This window comes from Mesoplodon bidens (genome assembly GCF_964165515.1).
Source record: "Mesoplodon bidens genome assembly, chromosome: 9".
Classification (NCBI taxonomy): domain Eukaryota; kingdom Metazoa; phylum Chordata; class Mammalia; order Artiodactyla; family Ziphiidae; genus Mesoplodon; species Mesoplodon bidens.
Window position 1 is genome coordinate 92,254,060 of NC_138166.1, and position 12,348 is coordinate 92,266,407.

The 12,348-nt window shown below is 44.2% G+C and overlaps 1 protein-coding gene across 3 annotated transcripts in view; it reads right to left on the reverse strand.

Moving 5' to 3' along the window:
• Positions 1 to 12,348, reverse strand: part of KIAA1549 — a gene marked incomplete at its 5' end in the record, with an annotated part of 152,013 nt that overhangs the window by 53,109 nt on the left and 86,556 nt on the right. For 2 of the 3 annotated variants that reach the window (XM_081244459.1, XM_081244457.1), the window contains 2 exons: positions 4,215 to 4,330; positions 6,060 to 6,256. In XM_081244459.1, coding sequence (XP_081100585.1) covers positions 4,215 to 4,330; positions 6,060 to 6,256 — 313 coding nt within the window. The remainder of the gene's footprint in view (positions 1 to 4,214; positions 4,331 to 6,059; positions 6,257 to 12,348) is intronic. The other variant, XM_081244458.1, reaches the window with a different exon arrangement.

The window sequence follows — 12,348 nt, forward strand, 5'->3', positions numbered from 1 at the left end:
AGGCTATTCTCCAGCTTTCTTTCCCAGCCTGGAGGGAGCCTGATCATTTGCACAATACAAGCACAGCCAGACACCGCCATTCATCCCTTCAGCTACTCAAATTACAGGCAAGAAGCCTAGAAGGAGATAATTAGCTTCACCAGATAAGGCTAGCCTTGCTAACCCAAACTTTTAAAGTGACAGCAAATGTCACAAGGGTGTCCCATTAAGCTACTGATACCTAAGGCTGAGACTGCTTTCCTCCAGGATGGTAACAAGATCAGGGTGCAAAGGTGACCAGGAAGAAAGGCCCCTCCCCGCTGTGCTGTCTGCCTGCCTGGGTCCAGGGAGCTGCAGGCCTCTGTCTGACTCCTGTCCATGCCCCATCCCACTCCCCACCTGGATCCTCGCTCTATAATGCACCAACTGCAACAGGAGAAGCAGGGGACACGCAGAAAACCCTCAACTTCTATACTGCCTGGAACCCAGCCCTTCCAAAAGGCTGAAAAGAGCAGTCTGTTATTTGTCACATTCATATACTATATATACACACATACATATATCTCCATACATATATATAAACAAACTGGGTTATTATACATAGAAATATATATATAATACATATTATAAACACAGTTATTTTTATTGTTTGCTATGCATTGCACAATTTAAAAAAAAAAAACTACCTGGATAATAACGACCAATGGGAAGTACAAGGGCTACGTAGAGATCAATACTGTGTGACTCCTGCCTTAAGGCAAGTAGGGACTTTGGATTAAAGTCCTTTCTCTTCAAATATTATAAAACAAACAAACAAAATATATATATATATATATATAATGATAGAAATTACAGTATAGGATAATGCCCACAAAGCAGAATGACACAGGAAAAGGCAATCTGAATTACTGAAACACCGAAGCAATAGAACATTTTTAAAGAAATAATAATTTCATTATCTACAGGTAAATACATCACACTGCATTAATACTAAGGCCTGTGACCCACACTAATATCCTGTGAGGCAGGGATCACATCTGTCTCTTCGTCTTCATCCTATCCCAGCACCTAACCCATCACAGGCCCTTAATAAACATTTGCTAACTGGATGAGTAAATGACTAGCCATCTCAACTAAGTTTATAAAATTCTACCTCGAAGAGGCCTCTGGGAATTCACTACAATGAAAAGAGGAGAGTTATAATTTATGGTCTCAATCATTTTATAAATGTGTCCTCCACAATTACTTGAGAAACTCTGATGTTAGATGTAGTCAAAATAGTCACTCTACAATGTTGTTAAAAATTTAATTTGCTTTGCAAACTCTTTAGCATGTGCAAAAGTAAATGTCAGCTTAGTTCCTATGTGAGATTCCAGAATCTGGACTTGCTGAATTCAAATTAATGAAGTTCTAAATACTTAAAAATCACAGCCTTGCATACATGCAACCTACGGAGAGCATAAAGAAAATACTCAGCATTTAGCCATCCTTACCTACATGGTTTATTCCTGATGATAAAGAAGAGACAGAGAAAACTAGAATTATGCCTGGACACAGCACTGGTAGCCTGAACGTAGCTGCCTTCACTTAAGGAACGTGTGTTACTCCAAACCTCAGCCGTCTTCACAACTTTGCTAAGGGGAAGCAGTGGTAATGATGTGACTTATTCTAAAACTGCAATAACTGTGAACGCAGGGACACTGAACACAGAGTGAATAATCTCATAAGGGTCTCAAAGGTTGTAAAGGTATGCATCATGGTCTAGCCACCTTCCAAAAATGGTTAGCTGGGAAAGAATAAAGTACAACCTTGAATTGATGCAAAACCAAAACAATGGTCTTTTCTCAGCTTCCATTGCAAGGTGGGTCCTGAAAATGCTGGATGACTTGTGACAGCCATCGAAAGCCTTACCAAGGAGTCTAAAGAGACCCAGCAGCTATGCCACCCGCTGTAGTGAGTGGCAACACTGGTCCCAGGGCAGCATGGAGGAGGGACCCAGAATGGTTCTCAAGCAATCTTCCACCTCCATTAATTTGTATTTCATTAGGATTTGCAACACAAGATGGATTTTTATGTGAATTACAAAATAATTTATAAGCTATGAATAAAAATTCAGAATATTTTTATAGGGTATTTAATTAACTAAGTTCTAGGCAAGCAATAAAACACCTTTATGGCAGCATTAAAATTTTTAAGAAGTAAATAAATTTTTACAGGTGAATTGATATTTGTAGTGAGAAAACCATCTTTCTAAAGTATGAAAATAATGTACAGATTCTGGTGCATTTTCAAATCAAAATAGCGGCATCTGAGCTTCTAGGACCCAGGAGAATATCTAGCCCTCTTGTCTCCTTCCATGGTCAACTCTGAGTTGAGTCCCAACACTGACATGCTTACTACTTGGATTTTAAATATATGTTGAGAGTGATATTTGATTTTTGTTAGCCATGTAGAATATACTGGTTCTAATACTATCAGTAAGGACTTAAAAACAGGAAATAAAAGCAAGATTTTCTCAGATATGCAATTAACAGAAATTAAGAAACTCCAGAGCTGATTTTTCCCCCAAATATTTTTCCCAGAATCAAAATTAGATTTTAATCCTATCTATCTGAAACAGTACACCTGTTACCATAATGCTGAATAATTTTTAAGATTCTATGAAATTAGAGCTAAATACAAAATTCTTTATTCTTCCCTTATTCTAAGGGGTATTTTTTTAACATTAAAAAAGAAACAACAGGGCTTCCCTGGTGGCGCAGTGGCTGAGAGTCCGCCTGCCGATGCAGGGGACATGGGTTCGTGCCCCGGTCCAGGAGGATCCCACATGCCGCGGAGCGGCTGGGCCCGTGAGCCATGGCCGCTGAGCCTGCGCGTCCAGAGCCTGTGCTCCGCAACGGGAGAGGCCACAACGGTGAGAGGCCCGCATACCGCAAAAAGAAAAAAAGAAAAAAAAAAAAGAAACAACTGGAAGGAATTTCAAAAAACCAGCTAGTTTAGTCCCACAGGAGCCCCAAAGACTAAGGGACACACAAAGTCACAAACATGACAGTGATAGAACAGCCCCTCCAGCTTCCAACCGGAATCTATTCATTAATAGAATACAGTTCACTCTGTACTGCATCTTTATACAAAGAAATTTGTGATGAAAATGTAAGTATAAAAATTACTATTAAAAATGATATCCTGGGAACTCCCTGGCGGTCCAGTGGTTAGGACTCCACACTTTCACTGCCAAGGGCCTGGGTTCAATGCCTGGTAGGGGAGCTAAGATCCCTCAAGTGGCGCAGCCAAATAAATAAATTAAAAAAAATAAAAATGATATCCTGAGGCACCCCAATTTTCTTTGCATTACTAAAACACAACCCTGAAGCATAAATAAAGCTCCAGCAAGTGTAAGAGCTGTACTAGCACATTTAACAGAATCAATTCAACTAAAACCAAGCTACCTTGTCATCAGGCCAAAAAATGCTCCAAGTCTACTAAGACCTATGGGCTTAGTTCTACTGCAGGGCATAAGTTTTATGACAATACTCTTTAGAAGGGGAGTGAAGTACATTTCATACCTGGCCTAAGGAGTTACAGCATCTGACAACACATGTAAATACATGCTAGACCATCTAATCACACGCAACTATTTCTGGAAGACAGATCTAGGACCAGGACCAGATATAATGCACTTGGACCTATGAGAAATAATCAACTTTCTAACAGTGACAACTGTGAAATACTTGAACAGGCTCCCAAAAAGGTCACTGAATCCTGGATGCAGTTTTTGAGACTCTTTAGTTTGGTTCCTCCTTGTCCTTCGGAGAGGAAAATCGTTACGAGCTGCCACTAGAGTAGAAGGTGACTGTTAACCTCAAAATATATCAGTGAATCTCTAACTTCTAGCATGGCCCCATCCCAATGCAGACACAAGAACAGTGTTAGATGGTGACAGTCAATCTGAGAAAGTCACTAAATGAACGATGAATATTCTACTGCACAGGTTTTGTGTTTTTTTTAATGTTCTGCATTTGAAGTAGTATAAAACCCTAGTCTATTGGAACCTCATAATTACTTTTTTTTTTTTTTTTTGGCCAGACCGCACAGCTTGTGGGATCTTAGTTCCCTGACCAGGGATCAAACCTGCAGCCCTCAGCAGTGAAAGCACGGAGTCCTAACCACTGGACCACCAGGGAATTCCCTCATAATTACTACTTTTAAAGTGGAGAACAAGAAGGGTCACAGACCACTCTGTAGGGCTCTGTGGGACTTGCCATCGGTCACCGCTCCTGGAGTCTTGTCCCCTGCTTCCCTCTCACTGGACTCTTCACTTACTGTAGAGTCAGCATCTGAGGGAGAAACTCTGCAGACACAAAACAAATACAAACATTAGGAAAAAGAAAGAAAGGGGGGGAAAGGTCACATTCATCTGGATGTGGAAGTCAGGCTTCCAGGCAAAACTGGGAGAAATCAAACAGTCCAAAACACTGTTTCATGGCATGGCATCTTCAAGGACCACATTAATAGCACACAGTCACCTTGTGAAGACAGCTTGACACAGCTGACTAAATGGCTCAGTGGGCTCATTTCAACAAATGGTAGGAAACCAGGTACCCAGTGGAGGATGGTCCCCCAGCTCCCTGGGCTTGGACTGGCAGTCTGGGGCTGGCGTGGGTTGGATTAGAGGATCTGGAGTTCAAGCTTGGTTAGGCGTTAGCTGGGTCTGCAGACTTCCTAGGAAGCCAGGGTAGTTCTGCAGTCACCCCATATAACTCCAAATCTTTGGAAGAAGCCTACACTTACAACACAAAGGCAATGATTATCTCTGAGATTTGATTCTATATATAAAAAGCAAGGGTGTCACAGAACCCAGGTTGCACCAGGCTAGTGAAAATCCTTAATCAGTTAACACCCCTTCTCTTTGGGCTTCCTGAAATGCCGAGACATTCTGGTGCCCGAGACATGCTAAAATATGATATTAACCATGCAGAACATTAAGATGTTGTGCTAAATGTTTAGCATGAAGCTACCAGAGGAGAAAAAAAGACTTTGCTATATTGTACTAGCATATTCAATAATCTTTAATGATTTGATTTACTCTCACTCTGCAAAGTAATTAAGCAAATGATATCTCTCTACATTATTCACCTTCTTTTGTAAAGAGTGTGTTCTAAGATTCATTAAATTCTTAAAACTAGGCCAGAAACCCTGGAGTAGGTTTTTTGTTAAGTCAGAAATTATAAGATCATTTTGAATGTTGGTATGATCACACACTTTCCCCTTCTCAGCAGAAAATCAGGATTTGGAGTTCCTAAACTCAAAGGAAAGCTGATAATCTGAGGCTTCAATACCAAAGCCTGAACATGCTTTGATCTAAAGTCAAGTTAATAAAACCTGATTCTGAACCGTGTCTTCACACAGCTCTAGCCCGTCTCACAGGGTCACAGGGTGATGGTAGGTAGTCTGTTAGCAAGCAGTTCTCTGTGCACTTAATTTTGGTAAGTGGAATGGGAATTATCTGGGAATGGGGAGCTGGCAGGGGGAGGCGATGCAGAATCCACGCATACATGCTAACATGGGGGACAAGAGGAGCACATGGAGAAAAGCCAAGCAAGGAAAGAAGGATATGATGAAGGTCACCTGCAGACTGAGCAAGGAAGCCACAGCTCCAGTGGCTGGCATAACGGACAAGGGCAAAGCTGATACTGGCTGAGTGTGTATCATATGCCATGCATGTTTTTATACATTATTCCTAATATCAGCTCCAGAGGGCCTGGCATGGTCACCCCACAATATGTACCCTAGAGCTGGTCAATCCCTAATGAAGTTCCAGGCGGACCACCAAACCATGTTGGACAGTGATTTATAATCTTAAACACTTTGGGGAAGGAAAGCACACAGGCCTCCTCTGAGAGTCCATTAGAGTGGATCAAGAGCCATCAGGTTCGTTGACTTTGGGCAAATGTTGTCAGTCTTCCAGGCTGCAGACCCAGACAACACTCACCATCAGCCTTTCTGCTACTGGAAACTGACAAATGGAAAACAGAAACGCATGCCGCGATAGAGAACAATACAGAAAGCCCAGTAAGAACCTTCCTCTGTGACGGACATTCTTGGAAGGGACCTTCGCCTTAGGGCTCGGCACATCTCCATTCTCAGAGGGCGTGGTGTGGTCCTTCACAGGTCCTGGCAGCGGTGCTGGCTCGTGAATGATCAGTATATCATCTTTATTGTGCTGACCCAGATGCTGCTTAGCAAAGTCGAAGCCCTTCACACTAGGGATCTGCAACTGAAACAGACATACACAAACACACACACACACACACAGGAAATCAATCTGAATCTGAGGAATATAAGATGAGATTGTGAGGGCCAGCTTCTGATCCAGGAGTGTGCTTGCAATTCTACCCGTCCAGCTCAACATGCATCTCTAAAGCACTGACCTGTGTAAGGTTTATACCTAGAGTTTGCAGAAAAGACAGATACTTGCTACAGATTCAAGTACAAGGATTAAATATTTAGACCATAACACACAAAAGACATCACAAGACAATCCCTGACTGCTGTCAGAGCAGCTACACAATTCCAGAGGGTGACGTGGGTGAGATATTCTTCCTGGAGACTGGGGACTTGTGCCAGACCTCAGACAGGCCGAACTTGGAAATAGAAAGAGGTGGCTACACAGAGATTGTTCTAAGTTGTGTCAAGGACCAGAGAAGACTTGAGGTTTGGGGAAAGATTACATTAGCTGCACTAGAACGGTCAGGATGTAGGGGAATGAGGGAAGGCCAGCCTGTATGTAGATGACTCCACATGCCAGCTTCTAGAGCAGAAAACCACTAAATGTTTCTAAAGAGGCAGATTTCTAAAATGCAAGCATTTAGGACGAAAGGAGACTAGTCAGAGGGCCCAATAGTACTACGTGCACAAAATGACGAAAGCCTGGGCCCAAACCTCAGCAATGAAAATGGGAAGAAATAAAAAGCTCTGGAAAATGGGGAGGAATGAACAGCTCTAGAGACCAGGCAGAAGGACATGGAAGCTGAAGACAGACCCGAGAGGCAAAGGGGAGAAAGACTCCAGTGATGACATGAAGCTACATTCAGGGTATCCCGAACAGTAGACGTGACATTAAGAGAAAAAGGTGAGTTGTGAAGGAATGATGACAAAGAGGTAAAAAGACAGGTTTCGTTCCACACATGCTTAGTTTGAGATGGCAGGAAAAGCTCCAAAGAAAAGTAGCTCAGGGCTTCCCTGGTGGCGCAGTGGTTGAGAATCCGCCTGCCAATGCAGGGGACATGGGTTCGATCCCTGGTTCAGGAAGATCCCACATGCCGCAGAGCAACTAAGCCTGTGCGCCACAGCTACTGAGCTTGTGCTCTAGAGCCCGTGAGCCACAACTACTGAGCCTGTGTGCCAAAACTACTGAAGCCCGTGTGCCTAGAGCCTGTGTTCTGCAACAAGAGAAGCCTCCGCAATAAGAAGCCCGCACACCGCAACGAAGAGTAGCCCCCTCTCGCCACAACTAGAGAAAGCCCGCGCGCAGCAACGAAGACCCAATGCAGCCAAAAATAAACAAATAAATAAATTTATAAAAAACAAACAAAAAAAAAACTTGACCTTTACAAAAAAAAAAGAAAAGTAGCTCAGCGTAGCTGGAAACAAGAGGACAAGCTTGGGGGAACTCTCAGGCTGGAGGTGTGACCTTGAGAGCATCTGTATAGAAGGTGACACGTAGGGGAGTTGAGATTTTTCCAAGATGAAAACAGAGCCTATGGATAAAATGTTGGAGAACATCTAACAGTTTGCAGCTAAGAGGAGGAAAAGGAAGCCAGGAACAAAATAGGCGACTTCAAAGAAACAGAAGAATTTAGAAACTTCAATGTAACAGAAGCCAAGGGAATAAAGAATTTCTAGAAAGCAGTGGCCAATGGAAGTAATGGGGGCACAAAGATGAAGGAGAGAGGAGTCTTCTCAAGTGCACCCCTCACACTGGTGGATGCAGAAGCCCTACCAGGGGATACCCAGTACCAAAAGCAAACCCACAACAAAAACCCTGTGAGCCCTGTGACCAGAGTCCAGGGTCAGCTTCTAGGCCTGTGCTAAGACAGAAAGAGGTCTGAAGAGGAACAGAAATGTGGGCAATAAAGGTGAGGCACTATTTTGGTGACACTGAAAGTACCAGAGGTGGGTGTTAACCGTTTCCTTTATTCGAGCTTACAAAGTAGAGGAAAACAAACCACATATTAGTAGTTGTCCCAAGGGTCTCCTTGGGAGGAGCCCCACATGCAATTCAGCCCCATCGGGCTGAATTCCACACCCACAGAGAGTCCTATCATTCAGAAGACAAAGGCTAACCCATCTAAGGAGCTGTTCTAGACAATATACTGCATGTAGAAGTGAAAGGTTTTGGCGTATTTGTGCTAATTTTATGCACAGATGAGTGACAACATCAGTGGCTTCAGATTTGTGGTCTCTTAAGGTCTTTTAGCACTAAAAATCTAGGCTGGATGGGTAGAAGGAAAGTAGCCTGCAATAATGGCTTATGCCAGCAGAGGGGGACAGAACTTACTATAAATAGAGTTCACAAAGATACTGCTCAGAAACAAAAGGCAAGGACTGGCGTGCCTATATTTTCTAAGTTAATGATATCGTGTTACCAGCAGTCTACTTCACCACACAAGGGCAGATTGTGAGTGGCACGCAGCCCTCGGCTCACAAACGCTGTTTCCCAAACAATGAGCCCAAACCTGCAGCTCCATGACTCCCCCCGACCTACCAGCCATCTTCAGCTGGGCTCCCCAAATCTCTGGGGGTGTATACCTTCCTAGGGGCATGTGGCCCTTTTAAGAAATCAAATTCCAAACAGACAACTTCTGTATATAAACTTTTGGTTTCTCCTTTCTGAAGAATCCTTCTCCTACTTCATAGAAGTAGCACACCCGTCATCCATGTGTCTGCTTTTACCCCAGGTGCACCTCATTTTAGCTCCATAAGGTGCCTCTAAATGAAACAATAGGGACGTCCTTGGTGGTCCAGTAGTTAAGACTCCGCCTTCCAATGCAGGGGGGTGCAGGTTCGATTCCTGGTCGGGGAACTAAGATACCACATGCCACGGGGCAAGTAAGCCCAAGCGCTGCAACTAAGACCAGACACAGCCAAAAATACATAAGTAAATATTTAAATAAATAAATGAAAGAATAACAGATATAATCAACAGTCATTTAATCATCAACATCACCTCTTTTGCAACTTAGATGATTTGCTTTATCAAAATTGAAGGAGGAGCCCCAGATTGCCTCCTCTAAACAAAGGTCTCCAAAGTGATAAGGGAAAAATATGGACAGCACTGCTTCCTTGGTGCAGTCTGTACCCAAGTCCAGGAACTAAATGCCTTCCCTGACACGATCTCAGGTTCATGTAAGAAACATATTGTACATATGTATATGTCATAGGGAAACAAAATTTGCTACCCCCAAATGTCTCTCTGGCATGCGGATTATTTCAAGCTGAAAACAATCAAGGCCCAAAAGACTCAGGAAGAAAGTTTGATATTCCCTTCCCCCACCAACTGCCTAACAGAATACAGACAGAGGACCTATTCCAGAAAGAGAGCTATCACCACTCCTCTCTGCGTCCCCTGTCTCTGACTGGCCCAGCAGGCATTCATTTAGCAAACATTTGCTTTTCCATCTCCATGTGAACTGCCTTCCTCCCCTCTAAAGTCCCAAACCACCACCAACATCTTCTTTTGTCTTTAGCTGAAGGTGATATTTAAGGTGAGGGTTTTGGTCATTTTGGTGAGTTACTCAGTTCTATACATGGGTCTCTCCCATGTATACATGTTATTAAACCTTTCTGTGATTTCCTCCTGTTAACCTGTCTCAGGTCAATTTAATTTGTAGATCAGCCAGGAAAACCTAGAACATTTCTTCCTCCCTGACAATGTCAAAATGCTTCATAAATGCCAAGGCATCATGCAAATGAGATTGACAGCAATGTTATTGCTGTTGGTCAATGAAACGTCAAGCAGTTAATATAGTCAGCTGAGAGTTCTCAGAGACCAGATAAAGCTATAGATATAAATTTAGATACAAAATTTTGTAATTCAGCAACAGGACGTGTCATGTGGTAAACCCTCAATAAATATCTGATGACTGAATGAGTTTCAAAAAGGTCAGCTGAAGCACCAAACTTACTGGATTTTGTGGGGAACCAAGAAAAGGGTAGATGTCATATGAAATATACATCCGTTATAGCCTTAAAGTCCTGCTGGCTTTTGTTAATTCTGACTAGTATCTTTTTAAATTTTGGGGTTTTTTTTTTGCTTGTCTTTATGGAAATGCAGTTAGTTTTCTTTTATGTTTATTTATTTATTATATTTTATTTATTTATTTTTGGCTGCACTGCTGTGCACGGGCTTTCTTCTAGTCGCGGCGAGCGGCTACTCTTCGTTGCGGTGCGTGGGTTTCTCATTGCGGTGGCTTCTCTTGTTGCGGAGCACGGGCTCTAGGCGCACGGGCTTCAGTAGCTGTGGCACGTGGGCTCAGTAGTTGTGGCTCACAGGCTCTAGAACATAGGCTCAGCAGTTGTGGCACCCGGGTTCAGTAGCTGTGGTGTGCTGCCTTCAGTAGTTGTGGCTCGCGGGCTCGAGAGCGCAGGCTCAGTAGTTATGGCACATGGGCTTAACTGCTCCGCAGCATGTGGGATCCTCCCAGACCAGGGCTCAAACCCGTGTCCCTTGCCTTGGCAGGCGGATTCTTAACCACTGCGCCACCAGGGAAGCCCCCCAACTAATATCTTTAAATACGTTCATTAGATCCCTGACTTCTCTCAGGATGGGTGAGTCACCTCCTTCTATAACAATAGAAATTTTTTTGCTTACACACAAACAAAAGCCGTCTACAGAGAAGGAAAAAATTAGAGAAAACACTGTCCTCCTCACTTATGGAATTGGCTCCTTTTGTTTCATCCTTATTTTCTGGAACACTTTTTCTAGTTTTTCCAAGTCTTAAAAAAAATCTAGAGTTAAGTTTGGCTGTATTGTGCCTCCAGCCTCCACATGCAAAATAAGCGTCAATCAGCATTTTATAAAAGAGTCACAATTCATTAGTGCCTTCAATATTCCCATTAGGACCCAGGTTTTCTGAGGAAAGACGGCTCTTTTGTTCCTTCTTTCTTTAACATATCACAAAAGGGACAGACCCCGTTGTCTGTATCTCATCGGAATATGTCGCTGACAAGTCAGGGTGGGCTGGTAGAGCAGGTCAGCCAAGTAACAGGAGAGATGCCTGATGAATTTTAAAACATGTAAGCCATAAATATAATGCGACCCAGATGGAACACGACAGAGTGAAGTCCCCAGTACTCGGGTTAGCCTGAACCCCTGGGAAGGAGCAGTTAAGATGACAAGAGAAACCACAGAGCAAATCCCCAAAGTGGCTGAATAAAAATGTGCAGCCTTGAAGAGAGAGCCATTGTTTAAGCATTTGCTATTTGATGGGTGTGGTGTGTGAAAAGTCACTACAGCCACCATGCTGCTTCCATTCAGGAGGTGAAGACAAGGCGAACCTATTGCCATCTGCGGGTCTCCACTGCAGCCCAGCATGGGGCCACTGGTCACCCTGAGGTCTAGGAGGTGGCGAGCAGTCCTCCAAGATTCTCCTGCCCCCAGGCCGCAGCAAATCACGTGGGTACACTGAAACCACCAACACTTTCGGTGTTACCAGGATCCTTGCAGAACGGGAGATGAACTCAGCTCAGATGGAAGAAACGCTCTCGGAGCTTCGCTTCAACCCGCTGAGCCCTTTCAGTGGCGGTTCCAAACACAGATGTGTCCAAGCCCCCCCCAACCCGAGACCCTCCCCAGTGGCTCCCAGGGCCTACAGCATCCCCTCCGCCCCCTGACAGGTCCCATAAACCCCTCCAAGAATGGCTCTTGCCTACTTCCGTGGCCTCGGTTTGGGCTGTGCCCCTCCTTCCACTCACCTCTGCTCCATCCTTCCTGCCTGGGCCCACTTCACCTCCGCACCCTCCAGACGCAGGGGTGGCTGCCCCTTGCCCGTACTCCCTCAGCGCCCTGGACAGACTTACGCTGCTGCGTGTCAGCTTTTAGCTGCTTGTCCTTCTCCCTTATGAAAGCCCTCGAAGGCAGGGATTGCATGTTGTCTGTGCTTGTCACCCAGCCCAGCCCTGCTTGTCTGAGAGCAAATGCTCAGTGTTTGGTGAATGAACAGGCAGTGGCTGAGGCAGCTCCATCTGGCTGCCCACAGTGCCAGCCGGCTAGGAACCAGGGTCCTAGGCCAACCAGGGGGTGTGGACTGTCCCCGGCAGAAGGAACAAGTTTCCACAGGGCCGGCAGCATCTAGCCAACGCCATTCA